Raw genomic sequence first — 27,848 nt, 5'->3', positions numbered from 1 at the left:
AATAACTAATTGTCTGTTTTGTTAATTTATTACAATTGTAACAAAGACACAACATGTTAAACTATTCAATAGAAAAAACAGGTTAGGGTAGAATTATTGTAAGGCACATACATTAAATCTACTGTGTGTGATGGGACTCCACAAACAGTTTTTGATGAGCAGCAAACTCCCCAGTTTTTGCAAACTCCATAAAAAGACATGTACAACTTAACCATGTGGAAGTTAAAGTGCTCAAAGTGTTACAAAACAAAACTGTCTACAACATCTGATAATGTGTTGCTATTCCTTGTTTTAATCAACTGATTGATTGATTCACCATAGTGGAAAAAGCACATTCAATTCTCTGGTGGAGTGTTTTCTTGTTTCCTTGTTCAAGTCTGTCCAGGCTGGTTCACAGTGCTCACGGTCGTCAGTACCGCTTGCTTCCTCCGACTGTTCAGTATGTTCTGAATGCCGAGCGTGAGCTGTGGAGGGATTTGATTGAAACATGAGAATGGCTATTTGTACGTACATGTGCACACATTCACACATGTAAAAAGTACTTACTGCTTGTTGCTGTGCAAGAATGTCTCGATAGAAGGCCCGTCTACGTTCCTGCTCCTTCTCTTCCAACGCTTTCCAAGTCACAGCTTTGGCCATAACCTCGGCCTCAAGCAGCTGAGGATACTGTTGCCGCTGCAACATAAATAAATGGTTAGAAAAGATAAGATAAGATGTACATTAGTATCCCCCAGAGGGAATGTTATTTTCAGAAACAACGCTACTAACAGCTTCACATCAACTTAAAATAATACATATCCAAAGACGTATATAAATACATTATAAAAGGAAAGAAATCCTAAAACCGTAATGCTTAAAAAACACACACATTCTGAACAGATCTCGACTATAACATAAGAATATATATATATATGTGTCATTTGAACTTATTTGTTTGATTTTCTTTGAATGTATTGACTACCTGAATGTATTGATTACTTGGGTTGTTACCGACAACCGGTAAAAATGTCAATAGCTCTTTTAGAAATATATTTACTGAGAAATGGTGACGTGTTCAATACTCATTTTATGTATAATAATAATAATAATAAGTAATATAATAAATAAATCTACTTCTGAAGCCTACACCAAATCCACCCCTCAGCAGAGGGCACCTTGATGTGGTATAATAATCAACTCTTGAAAATAATAATACAAATAATAAATGTATGATTAAGAACATAATGTATATTTGAAAAACATATTTTAGGTGTCAGACATGACCGTAATTTCCTTTTGTGCTCATTTTAAATCTTCCATTTCCCACGTTAGCGTGAAGCCTTATGCCGTGTTCACACCAAAAGAGTTGCGAAATATTCGCGCGGCTAGCGCGATAGAGGCGAAGTGGCGTTGCGAATATTCGCAAATCTGCTTTTCCGCTGCCGTTGAAATATTTCAACTCCAGCGAATAATTCGCCCGACGCGGAGTTGCGAAAGCCATTCAGAGTTGAGAAGCTCCGCCCAGCATCACCGCCGTCCTGCAGTTACTGAATCAAACTGCTGGTCCGCTGAAGGAGCGCTGGAAGCGGCTTCATTCAGACACTCGTCCTGGAGGAGTCGGAGCTGTGTGCGACTACGGATAATATTATGAACCCAGACACGGGCCGTTTGATGTTCCGACGTGTGTGGGACTTCCTCAACAAGTATAAAGCAGAACTAGTGGTTATTTCAATGGTGGATGGCAGAAATAGTAAATGTTTTCACAGACACAGAGATAAGCCCCGCCCCCTTTCCCCAGCGAATGGTTGCGAAAAAATTAAAAACGAATTAACCACATCAAGTCCAGCTAGTAAACTCTGGCGAAAAAGCGTTGTCACTCACCAATTTCCCTTTGTAGACCTCGACAGTGTGAGACACCGTCTGCATTGACAGGAAGGCCACTGATACATCTGCTCTGCTCTTGTTCAGCAATTTCTGCAAAGACACTCTTATGTAATCCATGTGTAAAACACAAACATCACCAGCAGCAGTTCTAAGATGTTTAAATATATGTATACCACTAGCTCTTCATTTGTCTTTAGCTCCAAGGTGTTCTGGTTCACGCTGGCTAGAGGGTTGGAAGACTGAAAGACACATTTACAAACGGTCAGCACAGAGCGGTGTAACGTAAAACGCTTTAAAGTCTAGTGCATGCAGTTTCACTAGACGGAGCCCTGCTCATTATAGCTCATATTTTGCAGCGAACAGCTCGTTACCTCGGCCTCGTACTCGGCCCAGGCATCTTTGCGCTCTGCCTCACTGAGCTCCTCCTCTTGTTTATGGTCCAACAGAGATTCGTGCTCATGGAAAGACACTATCTGGTCTTTACATTGTTGTAATAGCTGTGCCAAGATATTATCCTGAGAAACAGACACAGAAATGTCATTCAATACTGAAAATTTCTTGTGTACGCAGATAGCTGCTCAAATATTTACATGGCATCAGAGAACCTGAAAATAAAGTTACCTTTGGCAAAACAGAACTGGATCTTTTGCTTTTCTTGGAGTTTGGGTCGCCCAGCAGGTCTGGCTCAAATGTGTAAAGTTCAGCCAGTTCAGAAAGGGTGTAGTGCCTCTCAATCTGCTGCAGATCCACCACTCGATTGGCCAAAGACTGCTTGGTCACCTGACGATCATATATCTTTTCCTCCATGGTGCCCTGGAGAAGAAAATGATTGCAGTGATAAACAGAACTGAAAGATTTATGGGTCCAGAAATAAATATAGCAGCTCCAGGAGATCCATGTCCATTACAATATGTTCTAATGCCCTCAAAAGAACTATCCAGTATTTCTGAAGAAAAATAGCAAAGATTGGTGCAAAAACAGAACTAAATTAACAAAGTTATGTAGCAGAACAGAAAGTGTTTACTCTCATTCTATCACTTAATTGTTTTCTGGTATTAAGGTACATACATTATACGCTTTTTCCCGAAAACACATTGGTGCATTTCAGAAAAGGGACAATAGTTGTTTTAATGGCAAAACCTGTCCTAACTTAACTGAATGAATAAACAACTATTCCTGGCACTGTGCAGCCAGAGCACTACAAACTGTGAAGAGAAAGATATTAATGAAGACCGGTGAGCTCACCTGAGCCAAGAAGCGGTAAACAAACACATGTTTCAGTTGACCGAAGCGGTACACTCTGTAAATGCTCTGGATGTCATAAGAGGGATTCCATGAGGCATCAAAGATGATGACCCTGTTGGCCGCAACGAGGTTGATGCCAAGTGAGCCAGCTCTCGTTGAGATGAGAAATAATCGGCCGCTAAAATAAAGAACAATCCAAAACAATCAGGAGACAAACTTTGTCATGACACTTAGAAATATTCTGTCCGGATCTTATTTCAGTCTAATCAATGTAGAAACATTGAAATAAAAGTCAGATAATCTGTACCGAACATTGGAGACATTGTTGAATTGATCTGCCCATTTCTTCCTTAGCATAGCATTGGTGGATCCATCCAGACGATAGTAATCCACGTCTTTAATCCAGCTGCCCGCTGTCAGAACAATAAAGCACAAAAATAAGTGAAGCACCATCGAGGAGGATATTTCCTCTATGAATTAATATTTTCTTTGCCATAAACACAATACCTTTTGATGATGATGGGTCTCTGGCATAGTGAGAAGCTTTGAGGAAATCCTCAATCAGGTTCAAGGAGATCAAGGACTGACTAAACACAAGCCTAAAAATGCAGAAGATTGATTTGGTTAGATGTGAGGACGAGCCAGTGTCTTGATACACTGCTGAAAGTCTTTCTGTGTTTGAATTTGCTTTAGATTAGAAACGTACACTTTATCATCAAAGTCTTCAGCCATTCTGAGGATCTCAAACAAGAGCACCATCTTCCCTGAGTGCTCCATGATGTTGGCGTCCTCCTTAAACAGCAGATTCTTGAACCAGCACTCATCCAGACTCGGAGACCTTAAGCTCATTGTTGCGTTCTTTCCTGCTCAGAATAAGACACAGGACAAACCATTTTAGTGTTCAAACCTCAGGGTTGGACTTTTAGTGAGAAATGTAGGTTCAATATCTTCCACTGATGCAGCACTGTCATTGTTGTTACCTTCTTCTCCTTTGTTCTCAGTCAGTCCTCTACATCTGGAAAAGGAAGTGAATAAAGAGTTTATGAATACAATGTCATAAAATAAGGTTTAGAACTACAGTTAAAGTGAATCAGAGGGGCTTCAGAAAGTACTCGGCCCTTTTTCTTCTTCTATTTTTATAACCCACTAGATGTGCAGAAGATTTAATGAGAAATACATGTGCTGATGATAATTTGTAAAAGTACCTCTCAGCTTCAGTGGTTTCCTTTTTCCGCAGAGTTGCCGCTTTCGTTTTCATCTTCTTTTTAAAATATTAAATGTTATGAAAATCCAGTTACGTGTTGATTAAAATATGAAAACACTTAACATCCCCTCATAAAACAACAAGGGTTCAATCATGTGGTGATTTGTTTTTAACCTGGTTTTCTTTGAAGCTGGAGTAGAGCTGAAGGCACCAGGGATGAGTCCAAATTCGGCTGAACACCTGAAAGTCCTTGAACAGGTTTGGTCCAGTTCTCCCCTTAGCTGTCTTCGCCATGGAGCCCATACCTAAAGAAAAAAAGTATATACTTCAGATTGTCAAAAATTTAAGATTTTGGATACAACAGATTTACTTCCTTTTCTCATCAGTTGATGATGATCATATCTCAGCCTTTGATCATTTTGTCAGTTGAGTGTCACTGATTTGGATAAGTTGTTAGTAAAATGGGACATCTCACTATGATAATAATAATATATTAATTGTTGATACATGACAATTAAAAACAATAATTTTACAATGGAACATATTGTCTTAAAGGTTCGCTATACATTATTCAAAGCATTAATTTAGAAGCAAACAACTATTTGCTATATAGAGATATAGTGGAATAATGTCTACCCGAGCAGAGAATTAATCACTTTCCCTCTTGTTGTTATCAGAGCTTCTGTGTGCTTTTTAGTGCATGCGAGCGTGTCCCACTGACAAGCTCATCGCCACCACCCTGCACTGCTCTCATACGCTGGTTTAAGTTGATAATCCCATCCTGACCGACGTTGTCGTCGCAGAAGCGTAGCGCCCACCCTCAGTTCCCCCTCAGGTAAACACGGTTAGCTCTCCATGTTGAGAGCTATGTGGAGGCAATAGATGTGTATGAATTTTGTATTAAACACCTATAGGCTAGACTAGAGCTATAGAATAATTAATAAATCTTATATCATGAAAACTCTCTTGACCAATAAATATATACTTAAAATTAGTACATCTACATTCCTTTGAGTAAAACATGTGAAGACAGATTCTTACCGGTGACGTGGTCGAGGTAGTATCTGTACAACTTGTGCTGATGTGGGGAAATCCTCACTGCCAGCACATACTCGTGTTTGGGAGGCAGAAACTGAGTCAACTCAGAGTAATCCCTTCTCTAAGATCAGGATGGACAATGTGTTGTGAGAGTTGAAATATAAAAGCAAACTGCATGTGTACATATAGAGTGTGCTACAGGCAGTATTGTTTTTACCTGCACACATCCAACCAACATTGCATGAAGAACATGCGCTCGTTTCTTCATGATCCGGACATCTCTCGCTGTGGAGTCAGCACACTGGCCATTCTGTATGGGGTTGATGAACCGGTTTCGGAATTCGCTCAGCGAGCCCAGTAGATTCCTCTTGATGAAATTGACCATGCAGTGATCTGTGGGGGCAAAATAAGGACCTGAATCACAATTCAATACCAAATAAATGATTGATTCAGTATATGCTGTGGGTTAAAAAAAAAAAAATTATGGTATGAAAGCAGATTAACGTGTGTATGAAATGATCGTGTTTCTGTTTTTTTTTTAAGTAATATTAACCGATTGCCATAATCTAAAACACACAAAGGTAAAAAGAAGATGAAATGTAACATTTGTTCATGCTAAACTATTGTAAGCGACGTGGGTGTATCAGCAGGAATAAATCAGTCCAACACGTTCTTGGTTTTCCACATAACTTTAGTCAAACTCCACATTCCAACCGCGCCGAAAAAACGCAACGCGTAATGATGGTATTATATCCTTTTGGCCAAAAGCTGTCTGCAAATGCATCTTTGTTTCAGCATAGGAGCTCTGAGTTTCCCAAGGCAGATTATCCCAAACAATGGACAGTTCTGGCGGTAGTCTCGTGGGTAGCTCAGCTGCTAACACAGTACTCAAAGTAGGGCTGGGCGGTAAGGCCAAAAATTCATATCACGGTATTTTGTAAGATTCTGGTGGTTTCACAGTATATCACGGGATTTTTTTTCCAAATAAACACATACATTTATTGACGCCGAAAAGGGCCGCCACTGCCATCATTATTCACCATTTGCTCGCAACTGGCCAGCAGCTGTTTTGATTGGTACATAGGGAGCTAAACATGGAGGGATTTAGGACCATGGGGAATCCCTTGATACTAGTGGCACATGCGCGGCCGTAATGACTATTATCATTCTTTGGCAGGCAGCAACATTTAATGTTTACAGTCACAAATACGTGTACAGCGGACTGATCTACTTACGTCTCACGGATAGAAGTTGATTCAGGGTGTGCAAGACATGACATCACCAAAAGGCGTGATGGGTAAAGCACGCCCACTTTGCTGCACAGGAAAAGACTTCTTCCTGCACAAGAAAAGTCTTCCTGTGTGGGCGGTGTCCTTTAACCAGCATGCCTTTTGGCGATGTCGTTTCTTGCACACCCTGAGTCAAGCGAGTTAACATGAGACATAAGTAGCTTGGTCCGCTGCTCCTTCAGCTTCAAGCTGTGAACATTAAATGTTGTTGCCTGCCAAACAGCAGCGACCCGTATGACGGTATGTGGAAAATTCATACCGTACGGAAACTGGTATACCGGTTCAACCGGTATATGCACAGCCCTAACTCAAAGCCACACCACTGTACCTGTAATGGGCTTCTTGAATTACCTGGTAGTGGCGAATCCACAGTTGAAAAGACTCATGCCCATCATTGTGAAAGGGCGACGGTAAAGGAATGCCCCGTGGCGCTCTGCTGAATTGGCGTTGGAGCTCCAGCTGAGCTCGTGCTTGCTGGTGGCTCACCAGTGGAGAGTGATTCATCATCAGACATGACGAGTTTTCCTCCTCCTCTTTTCTTTAGCTGTCGTACGGAACTAGATGACCGGGAGACTGTTTCTAAACTCACTTGAAGCTAACAAGCGGAGAAAAAATAAATAACCACACTGATGGGGTAAAAGACAAGGTGGCTCACTGTATCTCAAGCTAAGATAAGCTAGCGGGTAGCGTTGTTAGCCGCTAGCTTCAGCTACTCACAAAGTTGAGCAGAATCCCAAGGGACGATATTCCACCAGAGGACACATCCCACCGCTGCCACCAGTGTAAGCGATGTGGGTGTATCAGCAGGAATAAATCAGTCCAACACGTTCTGGGTTTTCCTCAAAACTTTAGTCAAACACCACATTCCAACCGCACCGCCAAGTCCATGTCTTCTCTATCCCGCCCGAACAGCACTGACTAGTGGTAACAACTGATACATGTAATTAAGTTTACATCATACAATTTCACTCTTACACTATCACGAATAAAGACTTTTCAATATTATTTGTTGTATATAGTATGTATTATTGATATATATTTATATTTAATATAGTTCAATTTATACAAAAAATAAAAGTGCTGTTACATAAATAAAATTGGTAGGCCTAGGTTATTCTTACATGAACCAAATTTTCCAGAACCCCGACTCAATAAGAGTTTGAGTAAAAAGAGTCTGCCATAACATCATGCCTCCACTTAGTTTGCAGTTGTAGGACGTCAATGACATCTGATTTTGTGTTTTGAGATATATATATATATATATATATATATATTATTTATATAAAAAAATTCAACATCCTTTCAAACAAACCATGATCTCATGGTAATATTTAATAATATGATGTAGTGGTGCAGACTTACACTCATTCAGGTTGTTCTGTAGTGGTGTGCCAGTTAGCACCACTCTCCGCTGGGTCTTGATGGCATTCATAGATGTGGAGATGTTGGATCTTTCGTTGCGCAGGATGTGTCCCTCGTCACAAACCACAAAGTCTGGACCTGAAGAAAAAAGAACACAGGAGCGAAAACAGAACAAAACAGTTGCAATTAGCAAAGCAAATAACACCCAAAACATTGTGATAATATCATGCCATGACACTGTTACTGTACCTGGATTCACCAGTATGCGCTTTAACTCTTTCTTGACCTCCTCATTCTGGATTTTCTGGGCTAGTGAATGGTTGCGGTACATCTCATATCCCATAATCATAACACCTCCTTCTCTATGCCACCTCTGCAGAGTCCTGAGTCGTTCTGGAAAAAGCTTTACTGAGGCCAGTTCTGTCACCTGAAACATATTTGTGCGTCTCAACATTAACCACCAGGTGGGAGGAATAAAGCATCCGAGACACAAAATTAAATATTCTCCATTTGCATACTTTAACTCGATCCTGTTGCATGTTGCTTTGCCATTGCTTGAACTCGCTGTCCCAGTTGAGGATGGTGTTAAGTGGACATACGACCAGGGCCGTTCGGAATTTCAGGTTCTCTGACAGCAGCACCGTGTGGAGGAAAGTTACCACCTACAAGATTACACAGATATTAATATGAAGCATAGTCAATTGACCACAGACATTCAAGCATAGTTTAAGATGGGTGACGTTAGGTGATGAACATACCGCAAGCACTAAAATACTAATTCATTTCAGGGTGCATTTTGTGACGAGCAATATCTAAAATGACTTTAAAATGTTTGGTGTATTAATTTGTTTTGCATAAATCAAAGCAAATGAGAATATTGAAAGTGTATATGTCTTCACCTGCAAAGTCTTTCCCAGGCCCATACAGTGTGCCAATATACAGCCGGTTCCAGGAGAAGAGTTGGCGTTCTTCACAGACTCACAGCAACTGTCCCAAAGAAACTGGACACCTGTAAGAGAATAATGTAGTTTTGTCTGAGCACAAAAATGAGTCAACTGCAAAAATATGCAGATAATACAGCAATAGCAATACTAAATCAGCAATACTAAATCAGCATTAATAGATACATTTCACACCCATTACAGAAAAAACAGTGTGCCAAAAGGTTGCCATTAAAATCAGGCAGACCAGTTCAGTTAACCAGCACTTTCAGCTGTTCTGAGACATTTGTGCATTCAGACTGAACTGTATTAACTCATGTCGTTATTGACATCAACATGGACGCGCATAAAAGTAAAGCAATGTCCTCCTCGGTGTGATTAAAAAGAGAGCACAAACTAACCGTCCACCTGGTGAGGCTTCAGCCTCGTCACCAGGTTCCTGTGCACCTGAACAAGTGGCTTTTTGGTCTCCTCATCCTGATCCAGGATCAGCTTGGTGGTGATGGGGCACACCACTTGAGACAGCTCATCCTCTATAACAATACTCTGGAAAACAAAGTCAGCATTTTGACTGTTTGGTCTCCTTAGAAAACCCCAAACACGGTAATTTATCAACAGGGATATAGGATCTAACTATGTGTTAAATTACAGTAGATATCCTTTGGTCATGGACACAGTGAGGCTCAATGGTCTGTTGGACCTGCGGTGTGAGTAGTACCTCTCTCCTGTCTTCCATCTGTTGCTCCCTGCTTGCCAGACGCTTGCATCGTTCCTGCTCCTCTCGGAGGGCTTCCTGGGTCTCAGCACGGAGATTCTCATCGTCAATGATTTTGCGGATCTTTTTGCGTCCTTTAGGAGTGTCTTTACTGTCGCTGTCCTCATCAGAATCCTCTTTACCACTCTGTTCATATGCAGTAAGATCCACCAAGAGATACGACTATTAGACATCACAGTCAACTCCCAAGTTTCAGTATCAGAGGTGAACAGCTACAGATTAAAAAAACAACAATAAACCACTTGGTTATAACATCACACACTACCTTTTCACTGTTGGAGTCAGACAACCAAATGCAGGGCACTGGTTTCTTCTGCTCGTATCTACGGGGTGCCTCCTTCCCCTTACTGGATAATCTGGAGCTAAAAGGAGAGAATAAGAAATTAAAATAAACTAAGTACATATTAAACATACTGAAGTGTGTGTTTGTGTGTGTGGTCCAAAGAAAGTTTGTTAATCAAATATCAGCAGACTTGATAAAGATATTGCTGCATAACAGACATCACCGAGTCAGTCTGTTGACTCGGTCACCCTACTTTACTTGAGCTATTGTTACGGTTTTTGATATCGAAGGCAACTGAAATGAATGTACCGTTTGAGTCCGTTTCCACCGGCCTCATCCTCTGACTGACTCAGCTCCTCGCTCATCCCCAAATCCTCCAAGTCCGACTCGATTTTGTCTTCCATACTTTCACTATCAGCTGGACAGATATCGAAATCACACGTTAAAGCAAAATACGTAAAGACAGCTCAGTTTCTAATGTTGGGCGTGTCCTTACAGCTCAGGTGTTTTCGTTTGGCTCTTTGCTTGCTCTCCGGCTTTGCTACACCACACTCTGCCTCGTCACTTGGCGTTCCCTCGTCTAAGGTCAGTTTGTGGCCAAGAAGATGGTGCCTGTGGTTGGGTCCATTAGACGTGGTGTCAGAGGAGTCTGAAGTCAATTCTTCCCCTGCAGCAGAGATATATTGCATCATTTCAAATGTTCTAAACTAGCCACAACTACAATATCTCAATAGGAATAAAAAAAAGAGGAAAATAATACCTGTGCTTATTTAACAACAACAAAATGCAGAAGTGGAAAGCTAGTTATGTGCTACTTACATTTTTTTAATAAAAAAACTTACCATTTTCATTGTCTTCATTTCCTTGTTTGACCTTCTCATCAGAGTTGTCCTCCTGCGTCTCCTCATCCGAAGAGATATCGTCGCCCGAGGAGTAGTTGGCTTTGATTTGGGCCAATAGAATTTTCTTAGCGATTCTTTCAAAAGTGGAAAAGAAGGAAAAGGTACCTGAAGTTCATTTCATGATCAGAAACATCGTCTGCAGCTGGTTATAGTTGTACTAATCACAATCAAATGTTATTACAGTTGGACTTGGGTTTTGTGTTATTTGTGCTATGCGCCAATTGTCCTTCAACTGATAAATTAATTATAAATCTATTCAGATATCTTCAATGAGTCACGTTAGTTCAATCCACATTTTGTGTCAATAAGTCTTGAACTGGTGTGTCAATTTAAAGCTCTGCTAGTCAAGTCAAAGACAAATTAAAGTGAACTGGCACAACACTGGAAGACATGCATTTAAAATAATACCAGGGGAAAAACAAAAAATTATACAGAGACGTATTTAGGAGTAAGAATTTATTACAACAAGTGGTCTTCACAGGAAAGAAACAGACATATTTTTTTATTCGCCTTTGGAGGAAATGGAGGGACAGTTTTATTTCCTACAATGCTTTTCGCTTGCTGGAGTCTGGAACAGACACTCCTCAATGTGTTTTTCCATGTGAAAATAAAAGATGCATTGATCTCTTGTTCATTCAATCGTGACTCTCGCAGTGTAAAAGCTACAGGCTGCTTTAACACAAACAGCGCTGAATGAAAGGCTACCAGCCAATTATTGTTGAAATAAAGACAGAGAAAAACATGTGGGACACAAACACGGAATAACTAACTAAGTCTATACATAAATATTTACTCAGAATGAAACTAATCACAACTGTTCTTAACCCTTTTACTCCAGTGGAGAATAAAGTTAAAAAAAAGAGGAAATAATGGACATAATCTGATGCAGTTCATGTTTTCTAAATTTAAAGTGTATGGTCTCAATAACATATTGTGTTTTGAACACTCATTAGTACATACAATGCGTTAACCTCTTTAACCCTTCAACATCTACCTGTGTTCAACACGCATTTCCCAACATGGAGCTGACATGTAATTAATTACACATGATAACATTCACACAGCTCGCATGTGTCTGGCTCGAGTTCATCTACTCTCTGGTCAATTTCTCAACAAGCAACCTGCATGACACACACGGGTCTGGTGCTGATTTCAAAGTGTGGTTGTCAATGCAGGTCACTGGATATTGGATCCAACATCTGTGTTGTCCTATGTCCCGTGAGAGATTATAATAAAAGACCTATTGCAGTATAGAAATGCCAGATGAAAGCAGCAGTAACCGGACAAAGCCTCGGATCTCATTTGACATGCTTCAACTGGGAAATAGGACAAAACAGAAACACACTGAAGAAAATGAACATACAGCCACACATGATTTTGGCATCATCGCCATTAGTAATTGCATGCAGTGTGGATTTCAATGGAATAACACAGTACTTTTTATGTTTTAGTCCACTAACTATGAACAATGTAAACTTTACATTTCTGCTGACCATTTTTCTAACGATAAAGTTGTGCTATCACTCCAGCTGAAAACAGACTTTTGAAGAAAAAACAAAAAAACGGGTGCCAATAGGAGGCTACGATATCCCAGATTAAAAGTCATTGTTGCCTAACAGCACTGCATTCACTGCTGTGCTGTCAGAAAATCCGACCTGGAAAAAACATAAGAAACAAACATGACGTCATTAAAAAGGCACAATGTGAATTTGGTCGCTTTTTTGCATAATAGTTGTTTCACAACCCACTCTCAACTATCAGATATACAACGTTCCTATTGACATTTTAAAGCACTGACCCGTAAGGTTTATTAACACAAATTTTTTTATCTGCATTACTGGAGTAAAACACAACAGCTGGTTCACCCGTCAAGCAAGGCTTAATTAAGTCTCAGCTAATTTAAATACGGTAAAAATGAATTCTTCATTTTAAAAGCTACAGTATGCTTTAGAAAATAGTCAGCAGTAATGTATATTCTGTGTATAGAAAGTGGGGTAAAACATACAAAAATACAGTGGTGTATAAAGTACCCAAAAGCCATACAGTAAAAGTCACCTATTAGAATACTACTTGAGTAAAAGTCTTAAAGTATCTGATATTTACTGTACTTAAGTATCAAAAGAAAATGTCTGATATTAAATGTACTTATGTATTAAAAGTACAAGTAAATGCTGTTAATAAAAAAGCAAAGGGTCAGAATTTTGAGAATTATGAAGTTTATTTGTTTAAGTGCTGTGGCCACCATGACCCAAGCACAAGGAGCTGTGTTGAAAATAATTGGGTTGGCTGTGATCCATCCAGGAGCAACAATGTTCAACATAATATATTGTACATAAGTATACTTTTGCATCTACTATGAACTTATCATAATTACAAAAAGCAATATGACACTATGAAGGAGTTGTAACAGTGCGTTTATAAGTATGCTCATTCCGTCCGTGGGTCCCTTGGTACCGGGCCGCACAGAAAGAATGAATGAAAAAATATCAAGGCCGGAAAGATGTTGTTTTATTTTAAAAAATTACCGGATACATCTGTCTCAACTCTTGCGGTTTCAACTCTGCTGGTGTTCTGGATTGAAACCAAGGCAAAGTATCCTGAGATCGCCAAAAAAGCTCTGAAAACCAGCTTCCATTTCACGTCGGGTGTCATTGTCTCCCGTCACCCTGAGATGGGACCCGGTCCGTGAAAATATTGTCTTCACGTAACCGGTCCGTGGCGCAAAAAAGGTTTGCGACTAGAGGATGTAGAGGTCAAATGCAAAATATTGTGATTCGCCAAACCTGCTTGCGTGGAGTCTGTGTTCCACCACAGTCCCCGATGTTGGTCTCATGATTCATTTTTTTTTCTAAAGATAGATTTGATTTTGTAGCGAGTAACAAAGGTTTCAGGGGAAATGTATCGGAGTCAAAGTATCAGTTTTATTTACAAAATGTAGTGAAGTTAAAGTAAAAGTCAACAGAAATATAAATAGTAAAGTACAGATATCCAAAAAAAAGAGACTTGAGTACAGTAACAAAGTATTTCTACTTTGTTACTGTACATGACTGCAAAAATACTGGTGCGGTTTTGAGGAACGGCTTCAATAAATACCATTGAACGATCACAGCCGAAATATTTAGAATGGGACTAATATCATCTGGTCATTGAGATGATATAGGGAATCAGCACCTGGGTCTCATGTTAATAACTTTTACTTGAGACCCTCAACAGACAATGAAGCTAGTGGTGCTCTGAAATATTTCAGTGGACAAATTGAGCACTTAAAGCATCCAAGATATTGCCTTTGGAAACAGATTTTCACATGTCATTCCTCAGAGCTTTGAGCATGGACAATGTTCCTTGATGGTGCCCATTTATACCAATTACAGCTACTTACTGGGCACATATCACATGCACATCTGAGGCTTTCCCAGGCCAACCAAACCTCACACGAATGGCAGCGTAAAAATATGCTCGGGACTTTTTTTACACTAATAGCCACATGGAAATAGAAAAAATAAGTAATTTCTGAATGCATATGACAATAGATCTTTTTCATTGTTTTTACGACTGCATGGGGGAAGCGCTTGGACCATACATCACATGACCTTCACTTTTGACGCCAAAACCTCCACACTAACCCTGTGCTGTCCCTCCGGCCTTGAGCAGCAATAACATTTCATCCACCGTCATTGTACTGGGGGAGTGTCGGAAATCTCAAATCTCTCAAAATCTCAGCAGATAAAACAGACTGTGTGCATGGCTAGATACTACTTGAGGTAATGCAGCGGGAAAAATATTTGTTTGTAATTTGAGAATCTCTGTGAAAGCAGCACTGTCAGAGACAGAAAACGTCTATGAAATCTACAAGTACAAAAGTCTTTTGGCAAGAGACACTGAACAATCTCCAGCCCTCTTATCACTTCTATAGCATATTTCACATGTGCAAAAGTACATGCTTCAACGGCACTCTAACAGGTGTAACTGCATGTCAAATATTCTGACACTAAAAGATACAATCTCAGGTCTGCACAAGTATGTAAAGGGAGTAGTAGAAGCGATACGATACCAATAAATACCACCGATTGACAGGAAAGCTGAACAGCAACTCTACCCATCACAGCTCAAATAAAAAAAAAAAAAATGGGACTAATATAATCTGGTCATTGAGATAATTTGGGGAAACAGTAACTGGTTCTCATATTTATAACTTTTACTTAAGACCCTTGGCTGTCAATGAAGCCAGTGATGCACCGGATGTGTTGGATACATGCTCTGAAATAACTTCATACTACAAATGAGCACTCCAGTGAGTGGCAATCCATACAGCTTGCTCTGAACTAGATTAGGTGGGATTGTGGGAGTGGCAGCACCTCAGAAGGACTAATACTTGTACGTTTCTGGAACCGCAGTAATAAACAATTGTGAAGAAAAAAAAACAATGTCTCGACTTGTCTTGTTTAGTTGGGAGAACGTGATTAAATATGTGCATGTCTGTCTCATGTACAGGATTATACATGACTTGACCTCTCCTCCACTCAAACAATTTGTTATCTCACGTTCTACTGGTTACCGACTCACAAGAGGTGCAGCAAGAGGGGATTGTATTATCCCACTCAGGAAAAGTGCTTTCAGTCAGTCAGCATCTTCTGTACAAGCTGCACTAGACTGGAACTCCATTCCAGGGACTATTCGAGATCTACGAACATAGTTATTTTAAGGCACAACTAAAGAAATGGTTGATTGGTGCCCAGCTCTGTCAGCAATAACTGCTCCTTGCTGTCCTTAATCTGTCCGTGCTGTACTTTCCCTTTATTTGTCTGTTGTCCGCTGTCTGTCTGTCTTGACTTTGCCGGTTGACCATCATCGTCTTTTATTGTTTTTTAACTGTTGTGCATATATTGTAAAAGCGTCAACATTTTATAATCCTTGTATATTTTATTTCTGTTTTAACAGAAATGTTTTTAATAATGTGCACTGTCACCTTATTAAATAAATCATTCATCAACTCTAGAGCTAGTAGCTTGCATATTAAATAGTCTCAAAAGAAGACACTAAATACCAGGAGTGTTATGTCACAACAAAATTGTATCACTCATCATGGGAACCATGTGTACATACCACAGCCTTGATGTTGACGCCCTAAATAAACCACTGCAGAGCACCATTTAACAATAAAGGAGGAATGTCTATCGAAATGCACTTTAAGTTGTTTCAACTGCAACCGGCCGTTGACGTTGGTGTCTACCATGATATATATATACACTCACCTAAAGGATTATTAGGAACACCATACTAATACTGTGTTTGACCCCCTTTCGCCTTCAGAACTGCCTTAATTCTACGTGGCATTGATTCAACAAGGTGCTGAAAGCAATCTTTAGAAATGTTGGCCCATATTGATAGGATAGCATCTTGCAGTTGATGGAGATTTGTGGGAGGCACATCCAGGGCACAAAGCTCCCGTTCCATCACATCCCAAAGATGCTCTATTCGGTTGAGATCTGGTGACTGAGGGGGCCATTTTAGTACAGTTAACTCATTGTCATGTTCAAGAAACCAATTAGAAATGATTCGAGCTTTGTGACATGGTGCATTATCCTGCTGGAAGTAGCCATCAGAGGATGGGTACATGGTGGCCATAAAGGGATGGACATGGTCAGAAACAATGCTCAGGTAGGCCGTGTCATTTAAACGATGCCCAATTGGCACGAAGGGGCCTAAAGTGTGCCAAGAAAACATCCCCCACACCATTACACCACCACCACCAACCTGCACAGTGGTAACAAGGCATGATGGATCCATGTTCTCATTCTGTTTACGCCAAATTCTGACTCTACCATCTGAATGTCTCAACAGAAATCAAAACTCATCAGACCAGGCAACATTTTTCCAGTCTTCAACTGTCCAATTTTGGTGAGCTCTTGCAAATTGTAGCCTCTTTTTCCTATTTGTAGTGGAGATGAGTGGTACCCGGTGGGGTCTTCTGCTGTTCTAGCTCATCCGCCTCAAGGTTGTGCGTGTTGTGGCTTCACAAATGCTTTGCTGCAAACCTCGGTTGTAACGAGTGGTTATTTCAGTCAAAGTTGCTCTTCTATCAGCTCGAATCAGTCGGCCCATTCTCCTCTGACCTCTAGCATCAACAAGCCATTTTCGCCCACAAGACTGCCGCATACTGGATGTTTTTCCCTTTTCACACCATTCTTTGTAAACCCTAGAAATGGTTGTGCGTGAAAATCCCAGTAACTGAGCAGATTGTGAAATACTCAGACCGGACCGTCTGGCACCAACAACCATGCCACGCTCAAAATTGCTTAAATCACCTTTCTTTCCCATTCTGACATTCAGTTTGGAGTTCAGGAGATTGTCTTGAAGAGGACCACACCCATAAATGCATTGAAGCAACTGCCATGTGATTGGTTGATTAGATAATTGCATTAATGAGAAATTGAACAGGTGTTCCTAATAATCCTTTAGGGGAGTGTATATTATATCACTTGAATTCAGTGGAAAGAAAATGTAACAAATGTTGACGGTGTTTGGGTGCGGTGTTTATTACCAGAAACATTTTCTATGCTTACAAAGTTTCCAATTTTGTGTGGCAAGGAAATTTGACTTATGTGCTCAAGAGAACTCAAAAGCTGAATAACATAAAGCTAAGTTGCATTTACAAAGCCAGGTACATTGTATAAGATATCTTAAACAATACTTTTGCCATCTTATTATAATTATGAGCAAATCTAATTATAAACACAATAACTACATTTTAAAGCATGATATCAAAAATATGATTTTCAAGGTGAAGCATAAAAGTTGTATACATGCTTAAAACTTTTGGTTGATTGAAAAATACTTCATTTCATTCTTGAAATGTAAATGTAGACAGAATCTGAAAGGCATGTTTCAAACTCTGTACTTCACCTGTAAATAACAATTAAGTTAACAGTGCTGCTCAATGGAGGACAACAGTTCTTTGTGTATTCTATAATAAGTCAACACTTTCAACATATGTTAAATTACTGTCATTGAAAACAGGTTGGGCAGTAAAGCTTAAATACGTTTCAGTCATTGTTCAAAAGTATGCTCAGACCTCTTCAAGGGAAAAGTGGGTCAACTGCAAAGTTTCCCTTTTGTTTCAGCATATTATAATCAGGGAAATATAATATATATATATATATATATATAGTATAAGATCTAATATTAATAATAAAATCTTTCAGTAAAGTGCATCACTAGCATTTACATGTATACTGGATTTCACACTCAAACTAAAAACAACAACACATAGACAAGCAGAGTATGCTGTTTATCGTTCAAAAGCATCTACGGCGATTCAGTCTCAGTGTATCACAACGTGGGCCATCTGCTCAACAGTGTACCTCTAAGATGTGTATTTGATTGCTGGGCTTCTGCTGCAGCTACGTTTTGGTCTTGATTGATGAGACCGCAACCAAGTCGTAAAGACAAAAGTGCTGCTTGTTTTTGCAGAGAGTTTGGGTTTCATTGCCTTTTTTACACTAGGGTGTTTTACTAATTCTACATCCGGGCTTTTTAAACCATACCTATTTTCTGGATCATCATCATCATCATCATCTTCTGCTGCCCACGAGGGCCCAGAGTGCTCCTCATCTCCTACAAAAACAAAAAATTAGAAAAATAAATGACTTGTTTAAGCAGAGTGATAACATCTATGATCAAAGAACGGTTGAACAGAAAGCGGCATTACACCGACATGACGAGAGATATTTTGACTCATCACAGCATGAAAAGCGCAGGTGAAACTAATAGCATTAATTACTGACCCTTAACGGCATCCACACAAATGCGCATCTTTAAAAAACATTTAACATGTGTGTCTGCCAAGAGCGTGACAAAATAATATTGTGGATTCTGATACAGTCACACATTTCTGTCAATAGGTTCATTTTAACCAGCGTTATCCATTAAGTTGTCCACCAGGTAACCAACAGCAATCTACTTATAATATCCATTGACAAGTAAGACTGTAGATCTAGATAAATAATTAATATAAAACTCACCCGATGATTGATGGAACGCTGCTGCCCCCAGTAAGGCCACATCTTCAGTGATTGGCTTCATCTTCTGATCACTTCCTTCACTCCCGGAGTCGTCTTCGTCGTCATCATCGTCATCATCATCGTCATCTTCATCATCGCTTGATGAGGATGACGACTCCATTACTTTCCGATGAGATTTAGCCTTAGACTTTCCAGCCTGTATCCTACCCTGGTTTCTAGCCACGCCTTCATCCTCTCGTTTGACGAGATGAGACTTCCCTATTGGCCTCAGCGTATTCAAGTGTTGTATTTTCTTCTGTGAATTTTCATCATCACTCGAGGAATCTGTCCCACTGCCCCTTCGTGATTTTACTCGTCCGTTACTTGAGTCAGACTCCGGGGAGCGGTCCAACATTTTGCGTTTGCGACGCATCTTCTCCGGTGAGATTGGTGTGTTCTTAGTGAGCCAAAAGAGACATTTCTTGGCCACCTTAGTTGAGGCTTTTCCACCGTTCTCATCACTCTGGGGTTCATCAGAGCTTTGCGTTATAGCTGCTCGCTCAAGCAGAGCGGCAGGCACTTCGTCTGAGTCAGAGTCGTCTCTTGCTCTGTTCACACTTTGTTCTTCAGTGTTTTTGGCTGGTACTGAGCTGGAGGTTTCCTCCGGGTCAGAGTCACTGTCACTGTCAGCTGCTGAAGATGTTTTGGCCTTGACATCACTCGGTCGACGCAAAGGTGTTGTCTTCACGCGAGGAGAGCGTCTATTGCCTTGTTCCTCTTCTGTGTGTAGAGATGCAATAGAGTTGTCATTGCTCATCTTGCTGTCAGCTTTAGCTCCTACAACACCTGTCTCCTCAGTGTCCGATACATCCTTTCCCTCTGACTTCTTATCCATCATGTGAATGTCCTTCTCTGGGGCATCAGAGGATGGCCCCTGCTCTATCGGTACAGGTGTAAGTTTTACCACTAGTTTTTTAGTCATGTTGACCGCGCTTTCAGAAGGCTTCAGTCCAATCGGCTGTGCCCTCTGTCTAGGTCCGTGTGAATCTGAATCCAAGTTTTTCCCAGGGCAGGCATGTGCAGGTCTCCCATCCGTGAAGCCTTTGGAGTCAGAATCATAATCTTCCAAATGTTCAGCTGCTAATTTCTGCAAGTCATTCAAACACCTTTTATCAGGGATATCTGGCTCTGCATCTTTTCCAGGTTGAGCATTAAAGTCCTCACTAAAGAACTTTTCCCAACAGCTCATGAAATCCAAGTCACTGAATTCTTCCTTCAGGCTATCCTCGAGTGCTGCAAGGGATTTTCGCAAGCCTTTAACTACTGATAAAAAAGAGTTAAGGTACAGATTGCGAACAGTGGGTGCTTGTTGGTTTGCCGTCACAGAATGAATGAAGTTAACAAATGTCCGGTTTAAGATGTTTGTTGAGTCCACCAAATGTTTGGCCTTTTTGGTAACATCCTTGGAAATCTGCAGTGTGTTATAGTTGAACACCACACTTCCATCCATTCCAGTGTGATCCCATTTATCCAAGGGAATGTTTTGTGGCAAGTGTGGCAACATGGCGTAAAGGTCAGATTTCTCTGGCTCGACTCGGTTCTTCCTGCGCTGCTGATACCACAGATGCTCCATGTTCTCAAGCACATTGTCACAGGCCATCACCAGGTCAAAAAGGGTCTCTGGGCTACACACATAGCAGTACCATTTGCTTTCCAAGATGCCAGACAGCTCCTTCCTTCCCAAATTTCTGAGAATGCACTTCTTGCAGAAGGCATTACTGCAGAAGTCACAACAGATCAAGTTGCCTCCTTCAGCACACCATCTGCAAGAGTGAAAAAGAAAGATAATAACAACACTTGATATAAGTTTAGGACAAAGTAATATGTGGAAAATGTTTATACCTCAGTTAAAATATTAAATAAAACAAATCCTACCGGCATTGCTCGTCCATTCCGTCTCCATCCTTGCTGATGTCATCACTTGAATAATATTTGTAGCAAGACTGACAAAAATAAAAGACTAAATTGAAGAGACAGCTTGGACAAAAGTATATAAGAAACATGGAGATTTTTTCCAACAAAACAAATGTACCCCAAATTGAATAAGCAATATAAATACGTGAATTGCTAGTCTGATGGCCCTTTTGAATTATTACCTTCAAATGTTTTCGCATCATTTAATGCTTTTAAAATGTTAGGATTTGTTTTATATATCTCATAATATAATGTCTGAGCACATCACACAGTTGTGTTGTTGACAGTCAGATTTAGTTCAGTATACGTATGTATTAATCATTTGAATATTAACTTTAGTTTGCATATCAATATTTAGGCAATTACACATTCAAGACTTGTCAATGCAATTAATTAAACTGCACATCTAAATTCTGCAGGGCTGAGGGATCATGATTTATTTCTTCTTTCCTTGTTTTTATTTACCTTTATTTATCTTATACACACTGTATTACTGTTGAACATAAGGCTCAAGTGTCAGTACATTTGAATACCGAGAACGAGAACAGTCTTTTTATGCTTCATTCATGATTGCCTCATTTATCAGCAACACCTGTAATTTTGTACAAACAAACACTCCATTGTTCTCATGGCTGCATGTGATGCACATTACCACTTCACAAAAGGTGGACGTGGGGGCCTACGGGAAAGCAATTGTGGCATATTCAGAGATAGTGGTTTCAGTTCGAGGAACACCGAAACCACCACCAACCACTTAGTCTTAGTGCAGACTATGGAGCCTCCGTCTTATGATGTCATTAACTTTATCGGTCATTATAAGTGTATTTCATTGAGATAATAAGGTATTATGTTAAATACAAACTTCAAAGAGAGGCTAGAGCATATTTTGAAGAAGAAGAATTTTGGAGAAGAGGACAGAAACAATACGGCAGTGAAATAAAAAAAAAAAAGTATGATAGTGTGTGTTTGCCAAATTCACAAACTGACGGCAGAGGACAGAAGCAATACATGCCCGTAAATGACACCAAAACGTGGTAGAGATTTTCTGCAGTTTTTAGGTGCATAACTATTTTGGTAAAAACTTTTACCCATCAGTATGTCAGATGACTTTCCAAGATTTATTTTATCTACCCGCATGTGGTGCTAGTTTACTTTCGGACTCTTTGTATATAGGCTTAACTCAAGCGCCATCAGAATTGCAAAGGGAAAGCGAGGCTGATAAGGGACCAATCTCAACATCGATGGTGTCATTATTCTAGAGCCATAACACTGTGCAATTAACATTTATTTCATAATGATAAGTGAAAACAAAAAACGTCTCTCCTGACACTTTACAGAACATTGAGGGCTTTGTTTACAACATATAAAGAAGCAGACTCACCTTGCAAATAAGTACTTTCAGAACTGGATGTCGAAAGAAGGAATCTTTCTGGAAATGGTTGACTTGTTGGCCACATGCAGTGCAACTAACAATTTCCATGTGTTCCACTCCTATAAAAGGACATCACTGTCATTAGTGAAAAAATGGTTATAACAACGTCATAGTCTGAGTATCCAGTGATCAAAATAATGGCTGTTGGAAAATAATTCAAGACAAAGAACGGTTACGTCTTAGTAATGTGTAACTGTTTGTAACGGATCAAGGAAGGGCCCGCCAAGGCAGCACCCACACATCTCCTCATCGACACCTGTCTCTAAAGGAAACAAATACCGTTTCCCATTCCCTGTTATGAATTGTTTATCACAATGTATACAAAAGACAGAAACTCAGAGACAGACCTTTGAAAAGCAACTATACTCCTCGTTGCAATAATAAATTACCTGATTATTGATTTCACACGGTCTCGAGTAGAATTTTTCTAATAATGACCAAGCCATATTTTGACACAAAGTGAAGTGAATTGTCATCTTGCTTCTGAAGTGTTTTTTCCAGTCTGTGTGTTTTGTCCACAATTAAATCAATGAATGAGTAACCCCAACAAGTTCCTTCCTTTTGTTTCAGTAATGATGACGTGATGTGCAATGTTGTGACCATGTCAACCAGTAGTGACTGACCTCCACGTCTTCTGGAAAACTCTTTCCGCAGTACGCCTGATTTCCGGCTACGAAACTCAGGACCCCTGAAGTCATCTCTTCCATTATCAACAGGTTCAGGCCTCACCAGTACAGTGCCTGTGTAAACAAAACACATCACCAATGAATCAAAAATAATCCATCATTCTCAAATATGTAGTTATTAACATTTGCACTGCACAAAAGTGATAAGACAGCGCAAATAAGGAAACTATAATAGGAACAAAAATACCTACCTTTTGGTAATCTAGTGATGTCAAGGCGACCATTTGTGTTAACTGGTAAATCCACATCCTCGCTTGCATTTGAGTCCCCAGATTCATCCAGTCCAGAGTGTTTTATGACAACAGATGGTTTTCTGATATATTAGTGAAACATAAAAAAATGTAAGTCCAAGTCCCCTCGGGTTTGCAGTGTATTTTGAAAAGGAAAACTTTGTCAGGGGGCTACCGATGTTTTTTAAAGTAACAACTTTCACTTGGTTCGAGCACAAATGGCATGCCTCCTAATTGCAATACATTGCATTTACTTTAGTTCAGCATACAGTATTTTCAGTAATGATATATTTGGGCATTCATACCATATCTATGCTTTCCAGGTTAAATATGAAATACTGACTCACCTCCTTGAGTATTTGGTATCCACTCCTGCCTACAAAGCAAAGCATTTTATTAGTTTGGTTTTCATTGTTAGTAATCAAAATCAAATGGTGGTGTTTAAAATATTTAAGTAATTTCCCAAATGGGCACACTCACTCAGCAGGTAGTACTTGGTTAATGGAAACTATTTCATTCTAGGAGACTATGACTGTTGTAAATAAAGCGGTGTGATACAACAATCTCAAATTCCTAGGATAGTAAATTAATCGGAAGTACGGATAATGTGTAGTCAAGGGAGTTAGACCAGAAACTATTCATTGAGTAGAAGAAAGACACCCTGGGAGATTAATAAAGGTGTCACTACAAGTATAACTAACAGATTGTGCAGCAAACAGTTGCATTTTTAAGCAATTGGCAGCAATTTTAAAAGAAAACGCTGCATTACATTCCTGTCATCTAAAACAAAAAGATATGGCTAAAATGTGAACACAATCAGAGGCTAGAAGCATATGAACGGTGTCTCCACAACATCACTGCCATCTGGGCATAGGACAGTCTTTGTAAAGCGGTCTTATTACAGCATTTTTTATAGCACAGGCAAGGGATTGGACTTAAGCTGTATCAAGATGAATTCAAGTGACAATCAAACTAAAATGTAATGTAAAATGCATCGTACCTATAGAAGGATATATACAAAAACTCTTTCCCTTAATGGAAAGTGGTAGAAGAAAATGTAACTGGGTCCAAACCAATTGCATATGTGGAAAAGTCTGACCAAACTGTGGGATTTGTTTATGGAAAACAAAAAATAAATGCAATTGAAATAGTTATGTTGAAGTACCAGGAAAATTTGCTTTGTTGATTACTTTAACTTCCTGTGTCATGAGCAGTGCCCAAGCTGATCATTTACAAGCCAAAAAATATGATTTTGTTTATAAGTGAATTGCAATTTCATAAACAAACAACAACAATTATTATTATCCACTTTTCTAATGCAAGTTTAGCATGCATGCTTCAAGTATCTACTCATTACAAAACGTCTTAGCTGTATTTGATGACAAACGCTCTTTGTTTTGATTTAGTCTTGCTTTAATTGTTATTGCGCTGGTTCTAGAAACTAATTTGACCATAATGATACGAATCAAAGATTTAACAAATCAAAACATCTTTATATTCGTGTAAAAAAAAAATATGTGACCATATTTTGTGCTGGATCCATTTAAAAGTTATTGGCACAATGATGTCACCACCTATATACAAAACTTGAGGTGTATGGCAAAACATCAAGAATGTTCAGTTACCAGTGTCTCAGCATGACCTGTTAAGTTCCCCACAGAGCAGCTCCTGTTTGTCAGACCTGTAATAATATATGTAAAGCATGGAAATATGCAGATTATATAAATATGATGACTTTACAATTACTTGTGACCAGAGTAAAAGGAAAAAAAAACTGTACCATCTGCATCCTCTGAGGTTGGCGTTCCATTGCTGTCCTCAACAGCAGAATGAGCCAAGTACTCGTGCAGCTTGTTGACCAATACGTTCAGCTTGCTTGTGGTGCTACATTCAAGGAAAAAAAAGAACATGTTTTGGTAAACTTGTCAATTAGAAGAGGCTTGCTGGTTAATCAAGTTGTTTGTTAAAAGCTGATTAATACTTTTAGTATGAAGTGAATTTGGTGGAATCAACCATGTATCGGCCAAGATGCTATTTAACGTCAACGTAAATCTCATAAAACATACATCTCAACTTTTAGTCCAATACATACATACAGTAGTTGTGGAATATGTAAAGAGACTATCAGGTTTCATTAGTATTATTTTCAGCTTTCCAGAAAGAGTGAAGAATGACACAAGCAATGCAGCTTTCGACCTACATTGCAGGACACAAGCTAAACTCGTATTATTATTTATTGTGCATTTGTGTTGATGTAGCTAATACATTATGTGTTGCAGGGAAACAGCACAACTCATTTTGTAAACTTGAGTAATGCAAGTTGTGGTACTTAGTTTACCTTTGAGGGCAATTTACTAAATATAAACTTTTGAAATTACTGATTTGAAAAGACCACAACACCAAAAAGCACTGATTCAATATGGTCTCCTGGGTCATCAAAACACCCACTTAGATGACGCATTTAAACTCAACACCTCCAAACCGCAGCCCAAAAGATGCCCTAAAAGATAGATAGTATAACCTTTACGCAGATTTAATGCATGACTGTCGTACTAGACTGCATTTATTTGAGTGAGGTGAACCTAACTAGCTGGAAACTGGGTGCATGACGCCATGTCTATGTTGGGTTACGTTCAACTCACCCGAAGTAACCTAGCAATAACAGCTACGAAATAAATATGCTAAAATTAACGTGAACGTTATCTCGAAGGCGTTAAGAAAGATTATCTTTTCTAAATCACCTGACCGTAACAACTTGACATGCTGTGTCAGAGGTTAGCAGCTAGTTGGGTTAACTAACTTAGAGTTATCGTTATCTATGGTACCAGGTAACGTTAGCTGTTAGCTGCTAAAGCTACCTATGCTAGCTTGCTGTTGTAACCGTTGATTCATATAACCGCGTTTCAGTCCGCAGGTTTTTACCTCAGCGTCACTGCAGACATATCGCGAATCACGTGAACAACCGAAGTCGTACAAGTCCTTATAATTTCATGGTATTAATATATTCTAGGGAAGACGTGGCGCTCCATCTGCACTGAAAATCCCATCACCAGCAAAAGCAAAACTATAAAGAGGCGGTCCCTTTCTCTTCTTTTAGTTTTGTTTAACGCGCGTAACCTACAATGTCAACATATTGCTCATCACCGCTACCTGCTGGGGGAGTTGGATATTACATTTATTTTGTATTTTCTGTTTCTTTCATTAAAACACCTGGTAGAATGATCCCTTGCACTTGTGCTTACATCTTTAACGAGGCATAGTGTGAATGTGAATTCACTAAAATGTATCCTGAAAACTTTAATTGTTTCTCTCCCCTCACAAACATATTGGACAACCTGGACCACCCTCTCTACCACCTGCTGCAGGGCCAGAGGAGCACTTCTCTAAGAGATTCCTCACGCTCCGCTGCAATAAGGACCGCTACAGGAGAACATTTCTGCCGTCAGCTATACGGCTTTATAACAAGTCACCGCTTGCTAGTTCCTCTGTGGATTAATTCATCACTGTACCATACATACTTGCATTTTGCACTATCTAATGTTTATCTAATTTACTTAATTTGAATACACTCTGCGGCTGTAAATATAAATATATTCTCCAGTTAGTTGTATTCTATTCTATTTTATTGTGTATATTTAAATATATATATATATATGCATATATATGCATATATATATATATATATATATATATATATATATATATATATATATATATATATATATATGACTTTATTTTAATCTGTATATATCTTTCAGCCCTGTTGCTTCTTTATATATTGATCTTTTATCTTGTGTGTTTGTATATTCACTTGTCAATTGTAAGGCGCTACTGATGACGACAACATTTTTTCCCCTTGGGGATTAATAAAGTATATATTCATTCATTCATTCATTTACACAACACCTGCATGTCAGTTAAAGGATCAGTGTGGATGATTTACTGGCATAGTCCTCTATGAAGCTAAATCCAGGGCAATAGTTTTGATCAATTGAATAAAGATTTGAACCTGTAAATTCAAGTTTTGGGTTCAACAATGTATTCTAAATAAAAAATTAGAGTATGTCAATGTGATGATTTATTTTACTGTCGGAAAGCTGAAATGTTTTAGTGGTATTTCATTGTGTTGTTTTCCTGCACTTATTAAAAATGATATTCTCGACTTCTGAAATAAATTGTTGATAAAAGTAATTTGATCGTGACATTTTATTTCTCGGCTTTTATTTTGCACTCAAAAATTGTTTGCAAATTGTGCCAAAAAATGAAAATTTGAAAGCTCCAAGGCGGCCATATGACTTTGAGGCCAGATTTAAAGTCTAAGAAGTTTGTCTTTTTTGTTTATTCCGTCTATAATTTACTCAAGCAACTAATTGTACCATTAATAATAAGAGAAGACATGAGACAATTTACCTCTAATTTCAGATTAGATTTGACAGGAAAAAGCCCATAGTCAGAAACTATTACCTTTTCCAGGACATTTAAGTCAGGTTTTTCAATGTATGTGACTGTATTTACTCTGTTTGAGGGGGAAGGACCTGCATTGAGATGAAAACTCCAACATTTGTTCAATTTCTGGCCCAAATTTACCTACCTCCTACATTCACACATACATTCAAACACAGTG

General features: G+C 39.2%; 1 protein-coding gene across 1 annotated transcript; it reads right to left on the bottom strand.

Moving 5' to 3' along the window:
- Nucleotides 1–19: 19 nt before the first annotated feature.
- LOC306753984 (transcriptional regulator ATRX-like) lies at nucleotides 20–26,166 on the bottom strand (the record flags this gene model as incomplete). Its single annotated transcript, XM_079237897.1, has 35 exons — nucleotides 20–464; nucleotides 547–675; nucleotides 1,861–1,953; nucleotides 2,037–2,102; nucleotides 2,235–2,378; nucleotides 2,485–2,676; nucleotides 3,109–3,286; nucleotides 3,416–3,521; nucleotides 3,616–3,707; nucleotides 3,815–3,971; nucleotides 4,089–4,123; nucleotides 4,314–4,369; nucleotides 4,487–4,617; nucleotides 5,354–5,471; nucleotides 5,568–5,743; nucleotides 8,002–8,139; nucleotides 8,251–8,428; nucleotides 8,520–8,663; nucleotides 8,901–9,010; nucleotides 9,344–9,488; nucleotides 9,661–9,843; nucleotides 9,983–10,073; nucleotides 10,310–10,418; nucleotides 10,497–10,667; nucleotides 10,843–10,976; nucleotides 18,447–18,516; nucleotides 18,924–20,725; nucleotides 20,838–20,905; nucleotides 22,258–22,367; nucleotides 22,932–23,048; nucleotides 23,186–23,307; nucleotides 23,572–23,600; nucleotides 24,850–24,905; nucleotides 25,005–25,108; nucleotides 26,147–26,166. The coding sequence occupies 35 exons, from the start codon at nucleotides 26,164–26,166 to the stop codon at nucleotides 372–374; spliced, it is 5,667 nt and encodes a 1,888-aa protein (XP_079094023.1). The 3' UTR covers nucleotides 20–371.
- Nucleotides 26,167–27,848: the final 1,682 nt, after the last annotated feature.

Source organism: Taurulus bubalis (assembly GCF_910589615.1).
Source record: "Taurulus bubalis genome assembly, chromosome: 2".
NCBI classification, from domain to species: domain Eukaryota; kingdom Metazoa; phylum Chordata; class Actinopteri; order Perciformes; family Cottidae; genus Taurulus; species Taurulus bubalis.
The sequence above is the reverse complement of the archived record's forward strand: the minus strand, read 5'-3'. Positions and strand labels throughout refer to the sequence as shown.